Here is a 23,081-nt window from a genome sequence, read left to right as displayed (position 1 = left end):
CGCGTCCGAGTCCCCGGGCCCCCAGCAGTACGTCCAGGTGTCCGGCTCGCCCCTCAGCGTGACGCCGCGCACCGCCCCCTCGTCCCACGGGGGTCCCGTGCCCCTGCACCCCCACCACGCGCTGGCCCTGAGCGGGCAGATGCTAGTGCAGTACGCCGACGGGGCCCCCAGGAAGGAGGAGGGGCTCTCCAGACCCCGGGAGCTGCTCAACGGGGATCTGGAGAAGGGCGCCCGGCGGTTTGAATCGGGCAAGCTCGGAAGCAAAGGCAACTCCACCTCCTCGTCCTCGTCCTCCTCCTCTTCCTCCCCCCACTTCCACCAGCAGAGCACCCATCACTACGAGGCACGACACATCGTCCTGCCCTCGGACTTCACCACCCAGGATCCCTCAGGGCTACGGACCTCTCTGATGCTGGTGCCCAACAGTCACGCGGCCGACGACCACCCCCACCATCACTCCCCCCACCACCTCCACCACCGCCCCCATCACCACGCCGCCGGGAGCCCCGACAAGCTGCCCGGCTCCGGCGCCCACCAAGAGAAGGGGGGCATCGTGCTGGGCAAGCCCGTCACGCGGGCCCCCTCCTCCTTCACTTTCCCCCCTCCGCTGAGCGTGGAGAGCCTGAAGGCGGCGGTGGGCGCGCTGTCGCCCCACACCGTCATCCAGACCACCCACAACGCCACGGAGGCCCTCTCCATGGGCCTCCCATCCACCACGTTCTACCCTCAGCCGTCCATCATCGGCTACATCGCCGGCGGGGGCGGCGGCCAGCAGCAGCCCATGGGCTACCACACCGGCCTGGGCCAGCACCTCCTCCTCCCCGGCGCCCAGCCCGTCATCATCCCCGTCAGCGGGGGGGGGGTGGCCAGCCTGGAGGCGGCGGGGGCCTCCGCCACCTTCCCCGCCCACACGTACGTCGCCTCCGCCCCCAAGGGCGAGCCCTTCGAGGGCGCCGCCCCGCACTTCGCGCACCCGGCGGCGGTCGTCCAGGCCCAGCTCCACCTCCCCGTCGTCCACGCCCCCCCGGGCCTCCTGGCCACGCCTCCTGCGGCGGCCCCCCCGCCCTCGCTGCCCCCCTACTTCGTCAAGGGCTCCATCATCCAGCTGGCGGACGGGGAGCTGAAGCGGGTGGAGGACCTGAAGACGGAGGACTTCATCCAGAGCGCCGAGATCAGCAGCGAGCTGAAGATCGACTCGTCCACCGTGGAGCGCATCGACGGCAGCCCCACGCCCAACTTCGCCGTCGTCCAGTTCTCCGTCGGGGAGCACCGCGCTCAGGTGAGAAGCCGCGACGTCTCCCCCGGAGACCGTCCGGAAGTGTCCGCAGGAGGATGCCGCATGAACGGTATTGTGATGAAAACCACACCAGGTGGCGATTACTATGGGGGTTTTTGTCTTTGTTTTAGTTTAAACACGACAATTAATAACATTATAACGAGAACATTTGTCTCGAGATCGAGGTTGTGTATTATCTCGTTGTCCTGATTAGCTAGACACCCGAGCACGGTTCTAAGAAAAGGGAAACCTCTAAGAGAGTTTCTTTGTTAGATCATTTTCCAAGCATCACCCACGGCTTCTACGGCCAATGCGACCTGACAAGTGTGCCGCTAAGTAACTTTAAAGTAACTCAAGTAGACACTGAGTATATGAAACCACCAAAGACGTTCCTCGTTGTGATATCGTACTGCCTCTCTTGCGTCGTCAGCCACTGTAATACTGTCAGAACTATGCTCGTCTAGTCTTTCATTATCCGCTGCCTTTACTTTTGGACGTTGCTCTGAATAAAGCGTCGGCTAGATGAATAAATAAGTGCATGTGCGTGGTACAGAAAAGCTGATGCAACATGTCGAATCCAAAATCTGCGATCATGTTTTGACGGCGAATTGACTGATCTCTCCTGACGTCACCGAACCAATTAGATACCGACAAAGGTCCCACTCATCGGCCTTGAGGCAGAGCGACTTCTGAAGTCTCTTTTTGACCCTGGCCTGGCTTGTGTTGACCCCTCTCCAGACAGCCTCGCTCCTGACCGCTCTGCGTGTTTAGTTTTTTTTCGCCTGTCTCTCCGTCTCGCTTCCTTGCTCACTCTCTCTTCTTTCTCTCTCTCTCTCGTCTGAGCTTCATAAGGCCTCATCTGTCCTCACTGTGATCGTTCCTCCCACGCGTTCTCTCCTGCACGCACACACACGCTCGCTCGCACGCACACTCACACACACACACGCACCACATACATCAGCTTTTAACTAACTCCCACAAGTCTGTGCCTTTGATGCACTCGTTCAGAGGCTGTCCACGTCTCAAACATTCTTCTTCTTACGCTCGCTCACTTTCCCCCCCCCGCTCTCCGCTCCTCTGGCTTTTGTTCCGTTTTCTTGGATGTGGTTCCAGGATTGAGTCCCTGAGTGTTGGGGTAGAGTGGATATAGAATCCCTCGCTCCTAGAATGGTACTGTTTATGTGAAAAGTTGTTATATACAGTGTGTTTCCTTTGTGTAAGAGCCATGATACTGTCTTCGCCTTACATGTCCCTTGGAAAACGGTTGCATTGTGGCCAGTGGTTGACATTACAACATCTCATTCGACATTGTCTTGTATATGGATACTTTTAAACAGGAATGCCATTGCCTGACAACCAATTCGTATTTATCGCCAACCTTTTCATTGTCTCCTCTTTTCACATTTGACCATTCCTCACCTCCCTCCCCCTCCATTTTCTTTGTTTCTTTGTTTCTCTCTATCTTTCTCTCTCTACCCTGACGGACTCCCTCGTATTCACTTTTTCACCTCCCCTCCCTCTCCTCCTCTGCAGGTGAGCGTGGAGGTCTTGGCGGAGTACCCCTTCTTCGTGTTCGGCCAGGGCTGGTCGTCGTGCTGCCCTGACCGGACCACCCAGCTCCTGGAGCTGCCCTGCACCAAGCTGTCGGTGGGCGACGTCTGCATCTCCCTCACCCTGCGCAACCTGAGGAACGGCTCCCTGAAGAAGGCCCAGTCCCTGGAGCTCCACGCCCAGGTCACGGCCGCCTGCAGCCCCAGCCACGGACAGCTCAAGCCCCTCAAGTCCGGAGGCCCTCGTGGTGGAGGTGCTGGGGGTGACGGTGGTTGTACCAGACATCGGGGGGAGCGGGAGAACGGGGTCAGCCAGCAGAGGTCGGCGGGGAGCGGCGGGGTTCCAGTCCACACGGAGAACGGGGAACTGAGGATCGGGGAGAAGGGGCTCCCACCCAAAGGCAACCCGGAGGCCGGCGCCAAACCAGGGGGGCGTAAGCGGCGGTGGTCGGCCCCCGAGGGCCGCAAGGTGGAGAGGACGGAGGAGGAGCCCCCCCTGACACTGCCCAAGCCTTCCTTCATACCCCAGGAGGTCAAGATCTGCATCGAAGGAAGGTCAAACATAGGCAAGTGAAGCCTCCAGTCGCGGACTGTTCACTAACCAATTGGTCCGGAGAAACTAACGAAAAGTCAAGGAAGAATGCAGAAATAATGTTCCTTCTTCAAGTTTAATTCGATTTTCTTTTCGATGTGGAAAGCTGTACTGCCACCTAAATTGACCCCACATGTTATCACCTTGAATTGAGGTAATGTAGTTATAACACCGTGTAACATGTTTGGTGTGACACAAGCAATCGGTCGCCATTACTTTGGGTTCCACAAATACTGGGCAAGGTTTTTATTTTTGTGATGTGTGGTCGATGTTTTGTTGGTGTGCGTATGTGTGTGTGTGTCTGTGGAGGGGCATAATTGGCATTGCTTGATAACTCACAGGTCAAAGACTGGCTGAAGAAGTGTGTTGAGGTGGTTACGGAGAATTTCAAGTTCTTCCTGCCTGTGATGTAACCTCCCATGACGCCACAGGCAGGATGTGTAGAAGAACTGTCATCGCTGCCTGTTGCCATGGTCGCAATGAGTAGATACATAATGTCAACCAGTCCTGAGTCCTGAGTCCTGAGTCCACTTATGTGTAGGAATATGATTCAATTACCTGAATCTCCTTATCAGAAATTGAGCATCAAACAGAGCCGAAATAGTGGGAAAGATATTGGTTTTTGGACGTCCCTAGGTGGATAAAACCAGACCTGTGATGTCATCAAGCAGCGCCAAAGTGCCGCGAGAGAGAAGAAGAGAGAGCGAGAATTCGAGAACTTCCTTTTTCCTTTTAGTTTGCTGACAGTGGAGTCCTTCATGTTATTCTTGAAACTTTATTTGAATTCTTTTTTCTTTTTTCTGTGCCTGTCAATGTCCCCCACTCACTTTGGACCTCCCCTGTCTTGTCAGATGGGAGGATATGATTTGTGTTTTCGATGTTTGTCTAATACCGTATCAGGGGTTAATTAGCTAGATTTTAGGTTAAACTAGGGTTGGGTGTGTGTTATAAACCTACCGTACCCTAATACATACATTTACAAACACTGGCTTGGCTACGTAACTATGAGAATTTAGGAAGAATATACGCAGTCCCTGATATTTGGTGCAACGTTTTATGTGTTTCTTCATTTTGACGGCGAGCAAGAGAAAGACAAAGAGAGAGAAAGCATGGGTAAGCAAGGAGAGAATCTTTGAATGTCAGCTCGGAGGAAAGGGACAGGTTGTGGCACACCTGTCACTAATATTCATGATTATTATTAGTCATGTTATCATGATGATTAATGTAATAATATTGATTATTATTATTATTATTATGCAGTACTGTACGTTTTATTTGATTCTATTGTCTATATTTTTTCCGACTTTTGGAGAAAGTAGCGCTAATGCGGCAACAGCACTTTGGGAAGGTGAAGGGGTCTTTGGGGATGGGGGTGAGGGTGGGGGGGGTCACTGGGCTATGACAGGGATGGATGTCACAGATTATGGAGCGAGTGCCAGTAAGGAATGAGAAGGGGTGGAGGAAGAGTGAAAGAAAGAAAAAGTCTGAAAAAGGAAGAATAGATTCAAATGTACAGATATGAAACGCTCTCCTCAAAGAAAGCTTCTCAAAGGCTGACAAAGGCTGAAAGGATTTTCGTCGAGAGCTGCCTTTCGACGTCAAGGAATTGGAAAGGATTTCTGGACTGAATTCGGGGGTTTCAAATTTAGAACGTGTGTGAAAAGGCCACGGTAGGTGTGTGGAGCAGTGTCGAGGAGACTCAGTGATGTCGAGAACTTGAGAACAGGTTAGAAGCTCAGGCAAGCCACAGATTGTTGAAGGGGTGTCATTTACATGATGTATGTTTGTTGTAATGTGTTTGTATGTGTGCGTGTTTGCTCTATTGTGTGCATGAATGCAGGGCTGTGTACGTGCACAGACTCACACACACTGTCGCGCAAACACGGAAATCCAACATATGGACTGATTCGCTCAATTGAAATATGTGCAGTAGGCCTATGAACGAGCAAGAACTTTGATCCATACGTATAATAACTTGTCTTGCACTACACACCTACGATAGAAAGCAAGAACTCCTCTTAAAGACATTAGTAGCACACATGCTAGCGAGGGTCAAGCTCTGTGGCGTGTTTGTGTGGCGTGTGTGTGTGTGCGTGTGTGCGCACGCATTGGTGTACGAGTGTTTGTATATTTGTATAGGAAAACGTGTATATATACTCATGATGCTATTATTACAATGTTCAATGTCCAGTGTTTCGACTTGGAGTTTCTACTTAAGAGAATCTTGCAATTTGCACATCAGGAGGGAAGGCACCAGGTGACGTGACTTGAGGGCGTCGGGTCACATCGAGCCCTCCAGTCTCTACATCCCAGACACTTGAATGGACGCGAGGCATCTCTCCTCGCCAGTACCTAGGATGTAGGGACCAGGGCTCGGATGTTGGAACGGGGCCTTTGAATGCACACAGCGGGCTGAAATCCCATTTTATGTAGCAGTTACCTCAACAAGTGTGCTTCGCTGATTGCCCCCCGCTCTACCGCCCCCCCCCCCACCACCACCACCACCACCACCACCTCCCCTCGCTCCAAACAGCTCTGACCTCGACTTCCCATTTAAATCCCCCCCCCCACGCCATAGCTCACCTGTTTAAACTCGCTTCAAGCTGTGTAATTGGCCATGGTTAGCAGGGAGGGCAGCGTAAGGTCGGGTTTTGCCACAGCAGCCAGGGGCGTGGCCTCCAGCACGCACACCTGTTGAGCTCTCTGATTGGCCACGATTATTAGGTGTATGTAGGTTGGGAGAAATGCGTCAGGAGTTGTAAGGTTTAAGATGTCTCTAAGCATGTTATTTTAACACATATTGACATAAATTAGAATACAGGATAGGAGATAATATGTTAGGAACGACAGGGGGATATGAGGTCACCATGGTGACGGCTGGAGTGTGATCAAACGGATGGATGGATGGATAGACGGATGTGTGTTGGTGGTGGGTGAGCGAGTACACCCGTTAAAAGATTTGAAAATGCTTTATTTTTTATAATAAAACAGGGTTTTTCAGATCAACACCACGACAGTGCATTTTGATTTCTTAATTTTGACCACATTGTTCTATCATGTGTGCTCTACTGTCTACATCTGTGTGTATGCCTGAATGCCTACAACCATTATCATGTTTGTATTTGTGTGCATGTATACCTGTATGTATGTGTACTTTATTTTAACTTACCCTGCCTATAGCTAAAAAAAACTAAACACACATCTAGACCATTCAACCCTCAAAACCTTTCAGGTAAAACTGCATGGAATCAATGTGCAGTCTGCTCCTTATAGCAATAGTACGAAAACAAATCTTCTTTTCAGCCTTTATCTACGGAAAAGATCCTAGTCATTCATGGACATAGAGAACTTCAACTTGCCTCCAGGAGAACGTAGGTTGAGTTATATGGGATCTGTAGTTCTATTGAGAAGACCTTTACTCTTATACCTCTTTCAGATAGCTAAGAATGGATGGCCGGGCTTGACACAGAAATCATTCCTTTGAAAAGCGCTCTGCAATAAACTAGTTCATAATCCTCAAGTATTTTACCAAAAAAATAGACGCTTACACACATACACACATTGACTTACACACTGTCTCTGTTCAGCGTACTGAATACATAACCAACCTCCTGGGGTAATTTGCAGGGGAGGACTGCATTAGCACGCTGAGCTAAAGCCCTTGGAGTCCTGAGGTAGCAGAGGTGGTTTATCAACACTTCAGACCACCTCAGTTGCACAATCCTGCCCCGAGAGAGATGTCCTGCAGTTGCACAATGGGTTGCCAAATTCTTCAGGGAGATTGTCGTTTATGCAAGTACAGAACATCAAACCCAATAACCTCACCGTTCGTAGACCAGGGTCAAGAAAACTGGATTTTTACCTTATTTCAGGTTAGTTTAATATAGGTTTCACAGTGCGCCAGGCAGGGTGAATACTTTCGGTTATAGCCCAGGGTTTCTGTTATTTAAATCAAGTGCACCCTAACTCATACAAGGTTTCACCGTTGACAGGTCTGTTCAGTTGCCATGACACCAGTAGTGACCTCCTCCACAGTTAGCACATACATGATGATTGCCAGCAACAGCCTCATCCCTCTGGGGCTCGGCAGCCTCATCCCCCTGGGGCTCGGCAGCCTCATCCCCCTGGGGCTCGGCAGCCTCATCCCCCTGGGGCTCGGCAGCCTCATCCCCCTGGGGCTCGGCAGCCTCATCCCCCTGGGGCTCGGCAGCCTCATCCCCCTGGGGCTCGGCAGCTCATTCACCCTCTGCAACCGTGAGCTACCTTCAATGGTCCTGCCCTACCTGTGCAACTGCAAGTTCATTCATCCATCTGCATTGTCCTTTATTGTCCTTAGAGGACACAAAGCATATCCAAAGCGACTGACAATATTTACATGTGTCTCAAGTGAGTGAATCTTCACGTCCACTAGCATTGTCAGTAGAAGCCTTCTACTGTATTACAAAAAGAAGTTACTTCAGTAGTGTTGAAATTAGAAACTGCAACAGAGGAGAATCCTGGGTGTCAGTCTGTCGGCCTATCCAGCATGCGCTCTGTACAGGCCAAACAAAACAATATGCCAGTTCCTATTTTGAAAAATGCATGAGAACTAGAAGTTATTCAAACCCACACGCACTTATTGTCTGTCAAGATGTCCAGCCTCGGCGATGTGCTGGATGGGAAACATCTCAGGACGCAGTGTGTGTGTGTGTGTGACATGGCTGATACGCGCCATGGTAACACAGCAGTTGTCCTTGACGAGACGCCATGCCGACATGAAGTGTTGCAATAACATGGTAGGACTTGAAGGTTGGTGATTGGGAAGAGTCTACATTTTAGACTCCTTTCATTCACTGTATTTTCTGTAGGTAGTCCCGGTTTACTCTCGAAACCTCTGAACACCTTGATGTGCAATACTTTGTTCCCCTTCCCTCCCTTCTTTTGTGCCAGTGTGTGTAGCATGACCCGCTTATCTTTGGGTTGTTTTTTGGTGTGTGTGGGGATGTGTGTGTGGGGCTGTGTGTGTGTGGGGATGTGTGTGTGTGGGGATATGTGCGTGTCAGTTCTTACTACTGTGTCTATTTCCAACCAACAATACCACAATGAAACAGCTCACTAGGGATAACAGGATAGCCTGCTGTTTTGGCAGTGCACAGTGCAACATGCAAGACTGACCATACCGACGTGCGTGTGTGGTCGAGTCCTTGATAAAGCCCACGGCTTTGTGTTGGTCCGAGTGTCGGCGCGGGGTGCATTTTTGTTCTCTATCTGATCCTCCTGGATGAGTGAGAGGACTGTTGACGTGGGCTCCATTGTTCAAAGTATCGCAGAAGGAAGAACAGTTAGAAAGGCTATTAATGTTCCCTGGCTGAAAAAGTGGAGTAAGTGGACATTCCTCGGATGGTGTTCATTGTGTTGAGGAGATTAGCCTTAAGATGGAAGGTGACATCAGATGTTGTGGTATGTTGGGTCTGGGTTGGAGTCTGAGCCTGGATTGGCTAAACCTGTCCATGTATTCAATTCTGAAGGAGCCAAGGCAATGTGGGGACACTGCTCTGTTAGATAAGAGACGTCGACTCGAGTCACCGCACACGGAGGAATCGTACTGCGATTGCGCTCCTGGGTCTTAGCCGTGTTTTACATATGTATTTCTCGTCGCGAGTGAGGGTGTGTATGCGTGTCTCTGTGGTTCGGAGCTTACGTGTATGTGCTGTTATGTATGTTTGTGGTTGTGCTTTTTCCTCATTGTGTTGTCTGCGATCCATGGCCCTGACCCTCAAAGACTGGGGTCAGAGTTGTGTTAATAAACAAGGGAGGAAGAAGCTATTGAACCTCATGTACATGTCGGGACCACTTTTTGAAATAAAACCCAATCAATAAAGACAATGTAAGTTGTCTAAAGTACGCAGACTTGATACTGTTTCAGCACTTTCAAATCCTAGAAATGGCTTGGTCTTACCCCCTCGTTTTAGGCCGAGAGTCTTTCATGGTTAAAACATTCATTCAATACAGACGGACAACGTGAAGCTGAGAGAGGAAGAGAGAGGAGGAGATAGGTCGGCAGGAGATGAATAAATCGTTGGGATGTTTGTCTTTTTGTTTTCCTTTTTCTCTTCTTCTTTTTTGATTGCACATCCTCTCATCTTCTGTGCCTGCTGTGTCTGGTCCCCCCTGCCTAGCTCCCCTACGCGTTCTTGGGTCCTACGGGTGGATGTTGCTGGGTGGGTGACTGGTGACTCACAGTCAGGAGTGTCTCTTTTCATGGATTCAGACCCTTGTTTATGTTGTGTTCCCGTCCTGCAAAAGACCTAACCTCGGGGAACGTTAAGAAAGTAGGATGAAGGTTGTCTTTGTGGCCGGTGGGATACATCTGTTGCACCAATGTAGGTGCAACTTTGATAGACAAAAAGGTGGCCAACGTTAACCCGACAGTTTATTATCGTCTGGGTTGCTTGCTTTACATTATCTTTAGAAATAGGAGCTTTTCTGTGAATTTATCTCCTGTGTAGCACTGTCAGGCAATATGAGCCTGTTCAGAGAATGTGTCATTGTGTTGAGTTTTGTGACAAGCTTTCTCATTTCTCATTGGAGCACTTTTTTTATTGGCTTATCTACTTGCACAGTTGACAAATTAAATGAATGTTGAGTTTCATCGTTTTGACTAGAAAACTATGTGTTCTTGTTCGTTTACTTAAATCTTTGGATGTTTGATTTTTTGGGCACTTTTTGTTTAATTTTTTTGGCACTTTTTGTTTTAATTTTTTGGCACTTTTTGTTTTCATGTTAGAAACCGAATAGATTCAATCAGGATTGTTTTGTTCAAACTTGACTGTTGTTTGACGTCTTGTCAATGTCCAAACCGCTGGATAACCAACTCAGGCAGAAAAATAAAAACTTCAAAAAGCCCACACAATGGTTTAGTTTCACCACAAATGATATTGGTGTGATATTGGTATGTTTTATTATTATTATTACTATTAATACAATTATTCTTATTATTATGATACTGGAGATGGATGTGTGTATTGTGTTCACTGTATAGCCGGAAGTACCATCGTATGCTCCGTGATCACCCCCCCCCCCCCCCAACTTCCCTTTGACCACACCCACTGACCCAAGGCAGTGACTTCTCTCTCATGTGATTCGTTGAGACCTGCTGCATACCCACAAAACTCAGCCACTGGGCAAGAATTTCCGAGGCTGGCTGTCAGACTGGACAGTTGGCGCAGCAGCCAGACGTGTTCCGGACAAACACGGATTACTGTGGCCTGTAGGAGGTCACAACGCGGTCACAGAGGGCATGACACACTGGGGAGTGGGATGTGGACGGCCTTGAAAGGCCAAGGAAGTTCCTAACAGACTTTGTGTACAGGTGTGGTACGCAACAACCTCAGTGTCTCAGCAAACCCTTGTCTATAGCAATCAAGAACCCCTGTGCAGTGTTGGTGCTGCATTTGACAGCCATAAGGACACTTCTTTTGAAAACCCACTAACATATCTTCAAACCGTGTCTTGATTCTACATACTGTATGTTGCCAATCGATGCTCTACAAAATGTTATATTTCTGTAATATATCTTTCACACCAAACCTCTTACACGCATCCAACTCTTTGGTCAAGGAATTTTCAGAAAATCCCACCATAAAGAAAAGTTGAATAGTTTATGCATCGTTTTGCCACAGAGACAGGACTTGTTTTAAGGAGTTCAGAGGTACCAATGTTTGCATTTGTATGGCTGTGACCCCCATCAGAAGCCCACTGTAGTGGCTAACAGGTGGAAGGACACCACACTACTCCCTACACAAGGTGACAGAGGAGACAGAACATCCTAAGAGCACTATCATTGGTTGGAGTAGTCGACTGTTGTGTCATAACAACTGTGTTGTGCACCCAATTCCAGCATTGTTTTTTTGTTTTTTCTTCTTTTTTTTCCTCAAACAGATTGTAATATTAGGATACAGGAAGCCATGGTCATTCCAAAGGAAGGGGTTGGTAGAACCTGGGGAAGTGGCAGTATTCCAAAATAAGCTGAGCTGAAGCTGCCTGGAAGTCGGTTCGTGTGTTTGGTTGGAGGGTTTTGGTGGAAGCTAAACTAAGGCCCATACACAGGTGTTGCAGTTAGTTGTCAGAATGAGATTAAGTCTTCCATGGAAAATGGAAGTTAATGATGATTTTGTGTGTGAACAGTTTCCTCAACCCAGAGTAGGCCTCAGAGCTGTGGTGGAGAACCATGGGTAGGGTAGGTCACAGACAGGAGGGCCAGGTTTGCGCTGCCCCTCTTGTCTCTTAGGATTAGCGGGCTGGGAGACTAGAACCGGGATTACAAGTATCTTCAAGCTAACAAGAAACTCTTGGAAGTAGGGATGAGTGCACCTTATCTAGTAAATGGCAAATCCATCGAAGTTGAGACATACACGGGCCTAGGAAGAAAATGGTGGACGGTTCATTTTTCGTTTTGGTTTCCATATGCGTGTCTGTAATTTGTGTAAAATATTGTACTTGCACTAGCTTTTTATACAAAAAACACGAAAGACAAGAAAATGAACGATGAAAAAGGTGAAATCTATTTTCTAATCGTGGTGTGTCTGTTTGTAGGATACACTCCTCTGCGTTCCTTTGGATTTTTTCTGGTTCCTTTCTTTAATGGTGCTTGCAGGTTTTCTAGTTAGAATTGATTTCATTATTATGACTAATTCAACAATATTTGATTCAGGTTGTGAACAAATTTGTAAAAAAAAAAAAAAGAATAAGAAATTGTCTGTATACCAGTACAAGTTTATTGTTTCCGTATACATGTACTAATAAAACAACCGTGCCAATAGCTACCGGTTCCAGACTTTTTGACTGCAATTGCTTTCAGAGTTGTGTGGCCCAATCAAAATAATATATTCTTGCTCTCTCTTTGAGAGGAGATCTGTTTGGAATGTACACAACCTACATTCTTCTTCTTATCGCAACCTACTGCCTTATCGCACACTGAGTCATTACTCTTCTCTTCTTATGTACTCATGCAAACTTTAGACCAAAGAAACACACTGTGTTTTTCAATGCGTGTGTGTTTGTTCGTACTGCACGATTAATTTTCCTAGTTGAAACTTTTGGGGGAGTTTGTGTAGATTCTTGCATAGCAGTTTGCCTAACTCCTCGCATAGCTCCATATCACATCTCTTGTAAAGCTCTCTCTTGGAAGTCGCTTTGGATAAAAGTGTCTGCTAAATGAATAAATGTAAATGTAAATGTCCTCATATCTTCATATCATACATAGTTGGTCCACCCAACTACAAGCCCTCATTTACTACATCCTCAAACTGACTCAGTCCTCAAACTCATTCTCTCTCTTTTTTGAAAAATCACATTGCTGGTGGTTAAGAATCAGCAAGACGTTCCATATGAATCCAACACTACAACCCCCTCTGGTTAGTCTCAACTTAAGTTGCCTCCCCACCTCCCTCACCCACCCACTTATGTCCCAGAGAGTCAGTGGTATCCCTCTAGAAGCTTGTCAGCAGAAGAGAGTTGGTATTATTTATGCAGACCGAGATTAAGCCAACCATATTTACCTGGACCCAAAATGATGACTTGATGAAAATGATGACAAAACAGTTCTCCACCATTGTTTTTATTAGGTGATGCTGTAACCATTGTCATTTTCTTAAGACAGCTTCACATTTTACAGTATTCGTTTTGTCCTACAAATCCTGTTTTAACAGTACTGTTTTTAGTTTGTTTAGTCTGTTTTATCCCTAAAGGTCTTTTCTGTACAGAGTTTCTCTTCAAATAAATATAGCTACTGAGGTGTATTTTGAAATATTTCAGGTGTGTTTGATTTAGTCCCTCAGTTTCAATGTTGGGACTAAAGTGTGCAAGGCACACTAAACCAGGTGCATCTCAGGTGTGTCAAATATTTTCAGGACTTGTTTCAGTCACGGTATGCTTTGGAGTGCCCAAACCCAGCAGTCTACTGGCACATTAGAGCATCCTGTGAAACAGGATACAGACCTGCACACACACAGAGGCTGCAGTGGAAGTGGGATAGAGTAGCTACCATGGTACGCGACCGAAGGTGGGCTACAGAGAGATAGACAGACAGAAAGGGATAAAGGTTAGTTTTTCTCAAAAAGCTGAAAAGCAGAAAACTAAACGGTCGAACACCACAGAACATTTCATTAGATGGACATTCTAACTCCAGTCGGCTCCATTGTTCAAAGATCATACAGCACTTTGGATGGTACATTCCTTAAGCTTGTTAGCATCACAACTAGCCATAGGTGGGCACTTTCAGGGCCTCTTGCCAGCATGCTTAAATTAAAAAGCAATAGATATTTTCCCAGTCCCATTCCGTGGAAGGTAATTACAGATGCTCACTGATATTTACAGTAAATAGGGCTCAGAATAGAGTTTGCTCAGAACTTGAGCAGACTTGATCTGCTCACCTGTCCTAACTCTGACCCAAACATGTAAAGAACTGATTGAACTTCATCCTGCAGCATAAAGTCAAATCTGATGACTATGGATTTTGCATATTGAAGCTCAGCAAAGCACACTGGATGTATCGAGCCATTCTCTGATGATACAACTCAGAACTTTTATGCAGAGATGAGCTAATATCCTACTTATATCTCTAGCAGCCTTCAAAAAGAAGAAGTGCTGTCCTGAGAAAAGCAAGTGTGAGTTTGTGTATATGTTTGCGTTCCATACTCTCTGAGGGTGTAAGTGTGTGTGGTGGGGTGCCTGGGCATGTCCACCTGTATCTATTGGGTGAGCCCCCCGCCCCTCCGCTAGGTGAACATGTGGCTGGACTGCTGTGTGACTCTGATGAAGGTGGTCCGGCGACTCAGCTCCTTCAGCTTGGCCGCCCCCACGTACGTGCAGGTGGAGCGCAGGCCCCCCAGCACGTCTTTGACCGTGTTCTCCACGTCCCCCCGGTACGGCACCTCCACTGTCCTTCCCTCCGACGCCCTGGGGGAGGGAGGGAGGGAGGGAGGGAGGGTGAATGTGAATGTGAATAAACAAATTGATAAATAGATGAATGGTGTTGGTGTAAAAACAAAATAAACACCCGTGCTCTGACAACTTTAGCACACAACCTCACTGTCTGGTACAAATTCAATACGTCTTTTTCATGTTTTGTGAAGAAAGAAACACTTTTATCAATGACGCCAACTGGACAACACATGGATAAGTACTGTTGTACTGCCCTCTGTTGGTTGTCTGGGGCAAATGATGAGACGAACAGTCAATCTCTCCTTTTGATCTGTCGCTGTCTCACCTGTACTCAGCCACGCCCCCGACGTATTTCTTCATGGCCGTGTCGGAGCTCATGCCGTAGAACAGTTTGACCTTCTTGCCGTCTTTCTCGATGACCTCGCCGGTGCACTGGTCGTGTCCCGCCAGCATGCCACCCATCATCACAAAGTCGGCCCCGGCCCCTGGGGAGAAGGAGGAAAACAAATATATTGATTCTTTGATGGTTCTCCATTAGATTCTCCATCTCCATATATGTATTGCTCTAATTCTGTGGTTTGAGTACACTAACCAAAAGCTTTGGCCACATCACCCGGGCAACTGCACCCACCATCCTGACAAGCAGAAAAAAGAATATTTAGAATATGAAACCAATTCCGTATAAATAATCCACTTCCCTTTCAGACATATTGCATCTAGTTCTGCTGTGAACAAGAGTAAAGGCTACCCACTAGTGGTCAAGCAATGCAAGACACTTCATGGCACAAACTTTATTGATCCTCAAGGCGAAATTGCACCAAAGCACAATGACAAGGTCGAACACAGACTTGTGGTCTTACTGATATGATGTGACCTTTGAGTCCGTGGGCCGAGTCTGCGCACTCGATGACAGCGCTGAGCTGAGGGTAGCCCACCCCTGTCTTGATGCGGGTGGTACACACAGACCCTGCAGAACACACACACACACACACACACACAAAGAACGTTAGGCGCTTCACCATACAGACACACAGTAGAGACACACACTCCAACACACACACACACAGCCGGTAAAACGTCTTGTGTGCTAATGGATGCAGTACCAATATATGTCAGGACTCCTGCAGAGAGTCATAAATCTGACTGGTTATAGCTGTAAACTGTAAAAGAACAAGAAGTAAGTCTGTTTATTAGTGTTGTTTATTGCCTGGGGAAGTTGTGTGTTTGTGTGTGTGTGTGTGTGTGCCTGTGCCTCCGAGTCCCCGCCCCGTGTGTGTGCGAGTGTGACACACGCAGTCTGTCTGCGTGTGCGACACATGACAGAGATGACATGATGCAGGCTGTCTCATCCCCAGGAGGGGACACACACACACACACACACACACACACCCACCTGGCCCGATGCCCACTTTGATGATGTCAGCGCCAGAGAGGATGAGCTCCTCCACCATCTCTCCCGTCACCACGTTGCCAGCCTTCCCAGAGCCAAGGGAGCACAGAGCATCATGGGAGTTGTAGGCAGGACGTAAACAAAGACAAACCGTGCTGTGAAAAGGCTCCGGTTCTTTTCAACTTCATTTGGTTTATCTTAACAGGACGCTGACTTAACATGATTTGGGAATCATCTAATCAAGTTATTCCCTGTATACAATATATGTGACATTCTGCTTACACGGGGCGTACACTATCTTTATTCATCATGACTCTAAATATACCAGGTTTTGTAAGACAAATAGTTGTCATCAGCGATAGCATTTATACAAAATCAAACTAAAAGCATCAACACTAGCTGGTCATACCATGATGGTGTGTTTGGGGAACTTCTCTCTGACAGTTTTGACAAACTCCACAAAGTACTCTGAGTATCCGTTGGCGACGTCCAGACAGATGTACTTGATGTTGGGCACAGCCTCCAGGATGCCACACAGCTTCTCCAGATCAGCCTTGCCGCTGCCCGAGCTAGCTGCGATATTCTAAAAGAAAACACACATGCATGTTTCAGTTAAGGAACAGTACGGACAACCAACACACGCACACACACACACACACACACACACACACACACACACACTGAGGGCTCTCTTACTGTACCTCCAAGCATTCGGGGTGACTGGCGGCAAAGTTTTTCCACTCGTCGACAGAGTAGTGTTTGTGAATAGCTGTGAAAAGAGTGTGCTAGAGAGAGAGAGAGAGAGAGAGAGAGAGAGAGAGAGAGAGAGAGAGAGAGAGAGAGAGATAGAGAGGTGAGAAATGTAGGAGTGACAGTGATTAATAGACATCACTTCTTCATTCCTGCAGGTTAACAGTTTCAGCCTCGCCCCTCAGTCCCTTTGTGTCCTCCGTCACCCCTCTGTCTCCACCTGCCCACCTTGCTGAGGACCTGGGCCATCTCGAAGGTACCCGTGGTGTCCATGTTAGCAGCGATGATGGGGATGCCATTGTATGTCTGTTTGGAGTTGCGGAATGTGAACGTTCTTTGCAGGTCAACCTGGAACCACAGGAGACAGAAGCTCAAAGTTAAACGGTGACAAAACTGTTTTCATTTCAAACTGTTTCACAGTTTTGCTGCATCAGCTAAACATCCACCCTCCCCTTGAACTATTTACCCCTCTACCAGACAGGAAACGAGATTGTTTGCAATGTACCTGCACTTTTACTTGTTACAAATAGCAATAAACTTGAAACTGGAGCTGGAACATGAACTTGACACCAGACACACGCTTCTCAAACAGCTCCCAGGCAAGTCTTTATTAAAAAACATTTTGGTACTGAATAATAGAGTGCTGATGTTAAGCCTATGTACAGTGTGTGTGTGTGTGTGTGTCCTGTTATTACTGTAACCACTGAAAATGATCAAGTTGTGTATTGTGGTCACTGTGTATTGCTCTGCCACAATGCTCGTCTCTCTCTCTCTCTCTCTCTCTCTCTCTCTCTCTCTCACACACACACACACACACACACACACACACACAGAGATCAGGATTAGCCTTTGTAATCTGAGATTAAGTGTGAAGGTGATACCTTGAGATCTACTTTGAAAGAGTGTGACTGGTCTTCTGAGCCGAGCTACAATGAACTGAGCCATGCTATCTGTGGCCTAACTCTGCAGTGATAAAACATAACCAGATCATACACCATTTTCTGAACTCCCCTAACCAGAAAAGGTGACACTACTGGAAATGTTTTCATTGCTTAGTATATTGTGCATTAAATCTTGCTGATTGGCTAAAAGCAATTATTTAACCAGGATGCAACCTAGACAGCAAACCAATATGCCATATCACAGACTAGCTGCATTAGCTACATGAAACCACATTGATTTTCCTGGACAAGTTCACATTAATGGAGCTGTTGAAAGGTTTGCTTGTTGTCCGATAGTGCTGAAGACTGTCTCTGGGGGTGATAAGCAGGCACTGAATCATTTAGACTAGCTGTGTGGGTGGCATGGACTGTAACCTGATGAGAGAGAAAGAGATTGAGAGAGGTGGAACGAAGGAGATGGAGAAGCAGAGAGGAGGAGGGTATCAGATAGTCTGCTTTCTAAGGCCTTTGACCATCCGTGTTAGCAATTACACCTACTCAACGGTCTGCAGGACTGAGCAGATTCCATGAAAACACTGGCATGTGAGGGGTTAAAAAGGCATATTTGAGTTTGGATATAAGTGAATCAATTACTTTTCTATCTGACCAAATAATTTGATTGAGTAAGAGTTAGTTAGTTACATAGTTAGTTCAATGGATAATATATTTATTGTTTTAGCAAGCTACCTTGTTAGCTTGCCAAGCTGATGAGTACCATATATGTTATAGTCTTTCTGCCAGAAAGATTTGATATGTTTTGTCTTAACACCCACTTCCAGTCAAGATACAGAGTGAGTAGAGGTGAGGATGGGAAGTAACAAGCTTCCTGGTGAAGCAGAAACTCTGCTCTACTACTGTGTCGTCGTGACAATCCACTCCGGCAGATAATCGATGTCAGGGAGCGTTCATTGAAAAACTCAGCCTGCACGATCCTTGCTCTTTCTTCCTTCCTCCTGTCTTCCATCCTCTCCTCTGCACTCCTCCTCATCCCCTGCTCGCTCTGGCCCACCTACGAGGGCGTGTGATGGGGGGGGGGGCTGGTTGGTGGCTGCCTGGTTGCTGACTGATTGTTTTCTCTGCATGACTGGGGCAGTAGATCACTGGTATGACAGTGTCTTGCAATTGGCAGAGATTGCATTGGGCATCAGGCCAGGTCATTCATCAGGGGGCCAGCTGGAGAGCCTGGTAACTGTGCATGCAGTGGGAAAGTGGATGAAGAGACGGGGTTATGACCGAGAGATGCAGAGACCAACCAAAAAAACGAAACAAAAGATGAAGTAAGTAGGGAGTCAGGTGGCTGAGCGGTTAGTGAATCGTAAGTAATCTGAAGGTTGCCAGTTTGATTCCCGGCCGTGCCAACTGACGTTGTGTCCTTGGGCAAGGAACTTCACCCTACTTGCCTCGGGGGGAATGTCCCTGTACTTACTGTAAGTTGCTCTGGATAAGAGCGTCTGCTAAATGACTAAATGTAAATGTAAGTAAGGAGGGAGATATGGAGAGGTGCAGCCGTGAAGACAGAGAAAGAGTTAGCTAGTCTGATTCAGTCATGGAGGCTGACCCTTGGCCGGGAGAGGAAGGAGGGGAGGATGACAAGAGGGAAGACAGGAGAGATGGAGGGAGGGAAGGCAAATTCCCTTTGAGGCTGTCCGTCTAAGATGAACGTGGAGAGGGGTGTGTCGCGGAGTCTTCACATCAGAACACATGTGCCCACGCCCCATTAATACTGCTGCAGTGGGTGTTGAGGTGGTGGGGAGGGAGGGAGGGAGGCTCATAGGACGAGAAAAGTAGGGGTGGAGTGAAGGAGGTAGGAGGGGACATCTACGGCAGATATTTGTAATCTTATCTTGCATATACGATCATGAATCAATTGCTCAGCTGAAATTCCCTTTCCTGTTACTTTTTGTGTCTTTTTGTAACCAAAGAAAGGGGTTCTCATGTTACCTGCGACATGACACACAAGACATTACATTACATTGTTTAACACGTTTTAACACGTTTTGCCAGATGACTGTCAGAATATAATTGTAGCCTATTATTGCTGTTATTTGGAACAAATGCTCCAGTTTGAAGCTCAAAATGTGGTACTGTAGCTTTAAGTGCCTGAAGAGATGAATACTATCAAGGGCTGATCAATATGCCTGCTTGATGTTAAAATGTCCTGAGGTAGAGGAGCTGAGCATGTATGGATGTGTGTGTGTGTGTGTGTGTGTGTGCGTGCATAGTGTATAAAGACTGAATAGCTTAAGGGTTTGAAGTGAAAGCATACTACTAGAGCTGAGCCCGGGGCTGTTAACAAGAGAACAGATGAATGAAAAAGATGCTAGCTCCCCCGACACCACGGGACTCTATAGTACCTAGTGTACTACCGGGGCTCTGCAGTTCTGTCTATGTGTGTGTGTGTGTGTACCTAAGCCTGAGTTTAGGTGTGTGTGTATGCATGAGCATGCCTTCCAAGTGTATGGAATGCATTCCCGTTCTCTGTCAGCACACACAGTTCACAAGGCCTATTTTTAAACAGGCTTTCCGAGAAGTACCCGACCTGTCTCATGTTGCCCTTCTCTACCTAGGACACAGAAAACAACAACCTCTCCACCCCACCCCACCCCCACCACCACCCCTCTGTCCCAGTTTACCAGTATATCTACCTGAAGTGGTCTCCCTGGAACTCATCTCTAAGTCGTTACATGTCTACACTATGGGGCTGATCTGTTTCATGCTAGCTAAAACAGGTTTTTTTCCCCATGGTCCTTCCCGGTAGAGTTCTAGAACCTGAGGGGGGGGGTTATCGGTTCTAGTCCAGTGCAGCTCTAGCCTTAGAGCTAGACCTAGCCTTAGAGCTAGACCTAGCCTTAGAGCTAGACCTAGCCTTAGAGCTAGACCTAGCCTTGCACAGACCTAGTGTCAGGCTAGCTAGATATCGTTGCTCTGACACAGGTCAGAACAATGTGAGGGTGGGCTCAATAACCTCAGGGAAGGTCGAACACACTCTGGTTCTCTCTCTCTCTCTCTCTCTCTCTCTCTCTCTCTCCCTCCCTCATTTCACTCGTTCTTCGACTCATTAATAGTCCCTTTACACATTGACAATGCACGCACGATCGCCACAGTGACACTTACACGGTGCCTGACACAGTCAAAAATCATTCAAAAGCTGGCACAAATGGTCTGGGTGGCTAACTCATACATTTGATGTCCTAATAATACTGACAATTCAAATACTCAGTACATCTGCTGCGGCACTGTACATTGCAATCATACACTGCAAAGGAACGCCATATCTCAAGGCCCATAGACACGTACGCTGCGTTAGTAGATGCATTATCAAAACAGTTGCTGTTCCCATACCTCCGACCGGCTCTTCAGACTGCTGCGTTTGGGCCTGAAGAGGACATCCTTGAAGTCCAGTTTGAGGTCTGCATCCACGCGAGGCATCTTGGGTATCCGGAGAGCCCAGGACCAGGACGTCGAGGAAGAGGACGAGGCTCGTCTGAGGCAAGCTGCAGCGGTTGGCGGTCCGAAGCCCGAGCCACCAAACCCGAACCTCCAGACAAACAGCGTATTTATAGTATGAGGGGGGCTGTACCAGACCTGGCCCCCATGGCTTTATTTGGCCTGTACTCTCCCTCTCTCTCCCTCTCCCTCCCTCTCTCTCCCTCTCTCTCCCTCTCTCTCCCTCTCCCTCTCTCTCTTTCTCTCCACCCTGCTCCTCTGGTCTCTCCTCTCTCTCCCCGTCCCCTCTCTCTCTCGCCGGGTGCTGGAGTGGCAGCAGCAGCAGCAGCCGGGATGTGTTCTTCTGTCGCGGGCAGCGGACACACATCTTGTAAACACACGCACGCACGCACGCACACACACACACACATACCGCACACACGTGCACTTGAGGTTGGGCTCTGCACTGCACCACTGTACAGCACACCTACTGTCCTTTGGGGGTATGGTTTCACTCTGTGCACCGTAAGACAGCGATATTGATGGCCTTCCGAGAGAAGGAAGAGAGAGAGGGGGGGGGGGGGGAGGGGTGGATAGAGAGAAAGAACAGGAAGGAGGGGATGTGAAAGAGGAGGAAGATGGTGAAATGGAGGGAACATACATTGAGTTAAGATCCTCATTATTCTGCCACATAATGATTGTTTCCTTGAAAACAAAAATTGCTGACAATTTTATCTCAATTATTCTTTACTGCATCTTGTATGTTGTTTTCAAGACAGCCACAATTATTTATTGTATACCTGACATATCAAGCACATTACTACAGCAATTTAAACCCAATTATTTAGGAGAAATCCTCCTTCTGACCACTAGATGTCATTGTGAGTACACAAAAGTATTCCAGTTAGCTAGAAGTCTCAAATCAGCCCTCCTGTATTTGAGTTTGAGTCTGGATTCAATTTTAAACACATTCTCGACTGACTGTACTATCTTCAACTTTGACCCGAAGGCTTTTTCATTCTAGACATCACTAACACACACTGATAACATGACTTCATGTTATGTCACAAAGTCAAGATATGATTTCAACCGACAGAAGTACTACTCCTTCACCTTTTTACTGCTTCTTTATAAAGATTAGAGACACACTAGTCTGCTTGGATTGAGCTGTTCATGACGGAACATGGACAAGATAACATGTTAACTACTGTAGTCTCCTGATACAGTACTGTACATCTGTACCCTGTGAAACCTGTGTCAGCGTGCCCTGCTTGCAGACCTGTGTGTGTTCCCAGTGTGTACGTGCATCTGGGCTTGTTCCCTGTGTTTGTCACACTGGGCAGGTCAATGAAAGTGCGTGTGGTCAGTGTTTTCTGTTCAACACAGCGAATGTGCTTGTGTGAACGCCATATGCGCAACTGCATCTTTGCATCAGAAGCTAATGTAAACTTGAGCTCAGCGGGCTAGTTTAGTAAAGAAACAATTCATGGAATTTCGGTTCTAATTGTTTAAAACAGGCAAAGCACTTTACAAGGACTCCAAGAGTCTAAGAGAAAACCCAGATTGTAGTTATGTTTGAATTCCCCTCATAAAGAACATTTTGTACCCAAATACCTTTTTTTTTTTCCTGACTGCGAGAATGCATAAATCAGTAGCTTGTCAAGCTCAGCCCCCTAAAAACGTGTCACTGACACATGATGTCATCAAGGGGGGGGGGGGGCGGTGTTTATCATTGAAAACCGTTGGAGAACAGGGTACCTGCCTGTCGGGCAAGGAGAAGGAGTGGAGTGTTATCAGTGCTGGCAGAGGAAGAGGAAGTTCACCACAGCAGGAGCAACAGTAAACTCAGACTTCAGTCATGTTGCTGTGCTGATGCAAGTTAGACTCATGAACATGAGTGCAATCAGATGTAGCTTGGCGCTAGTTAAACTGTTTGTATAATCCAGAGAGGATTGAAGTGTTTGATTGAACATGGTCTGGCATGGTTTAGACGTGTTGACATCACACTGTTGTTGTTAGACTTGTTTCATCCTTGGGTGTTCCAGATTGTTTGAATCCTGGCACGCACGTCCACAGAGGTGACGGAGGCTGAGAAGGGAGCCCTCACAGTCTCTTCCCCTCCTCTCTCCGGGCTCGGAGGCTCCATCAGTCAGACGGTGGTGCACCATACGGCTGAACTGTGTTATCCTGAGGTTCGAGGACTTCTCAAAAGTCTCCTTCCAGGTGTATGTCA

General features: G+C 47.5%; 2 protein-coding genes across 3 annotated transcripts in view; one reads left to right on the top strand and one right to left on the bottom strand.

Annotated features, from left to right (window-relative positions):
* atxn1a (ataxin 1a) overlaps positions 1 to 12,218 on the top strand; it is a 68,655-nt gene extending 56,437 nt beyond the window's left edge. For both annotated transcript variants that reach the window (XM_062446144.1, XM_062446145.1), the window contains 2 exons: positions 1 to 1,279; positions 2,810 to 12,218. The exon at positions 1 to 1,279 is cut by the window's left edge and continues 1,268 nt beyond it. In XM_062446144.1, coding sequence (XP_062302128.1) covers positions 1 to 1,279; positions 2,810 to 3,400 — 1,870 coding nt within the window. In that variant the 3' untranslated portion in view covers positions 3,401 to 12,218. The remainder of the gene's footprint in view (positions 1,280 to 2,809) is intronic.
* Positions 12,219 to 13,000: 782 nt separating this feature from the next.
* gmpr (guanosine monophosphate reductase) lies at positions 13,001 to 21,095 on the bottom strand. Its single transcript, XM_062446163.1, has 9 exons — positions 20,765 to 21,095; positions 16,710 to 16,829; positions 16,433 to 16,516; positions 16,141 to 16,314; positions 15,735 to 15,816; positions 15,202 to 15,308; positions 14,934 to 14,976; positions 14,667 to 14,826; positions 13,001 to 14,356 (listed from the first exon to the last, which is right to left on the bottom strand). The coding sequence occupies exons 1-9, from the start codon at positions 20,849 to 20,851 to the stop codon at positions 14,176 to 14,178; spliced, it is 1,038 nt and encodes a 345-aa protein (XP_062302147.1). The 5' UTR covers positions 20,852 to 21,095; the 3' UTR covers positions 13,001 to 14,175.
* Between the last annotated feature and the right edge of the window lie 1,986 nt (positions 21,096 to 23,081).

Source organism: Osmerus eperlanus, chromosome 20 (genome assembly GCF_963692335.1).
Source record: "Osmerus eperlanus chromosome 20, fOsmEpe2.1, whole genome shotgun sequence".
NCBI lineage: Eukaryota > Metazoa > Chordata > Actinopteri > Osmeriformes > Osmeridae > Osmerus > Osmerus eperlanus.
This window is presented reverse-complemented; position numbering and strand designations above follow the sequence as displayed.

What these genes read in the sequence shown, in the direction of transcription:
- gmpr (XM_062446163.1), bottom strand. Translation starts at nt 20,851, where the DNA reads ATGCCTCGCGTGGATGCAGACCTCAAACTGGACTTCAAGGATGTCCTC. An exon ending in TCCCCAAACACACCATCATG is followed by an intron (nt 15,817 to 16,140) that starts GTATGACCAGCT and finishes GGCTCTGGGAAG; the next exon opens with GCTGGCAACGTGGTGACGGG. An exon ending in GGGGGCGTGGCTGAGTACAG is followed by an intron (nt 14,357 to 14,666) that starts GTGAGACAGCGA and finishes TCCCTCCCCCAG; the next exon opens with GGCGTCGGAGGGAAGGACAG.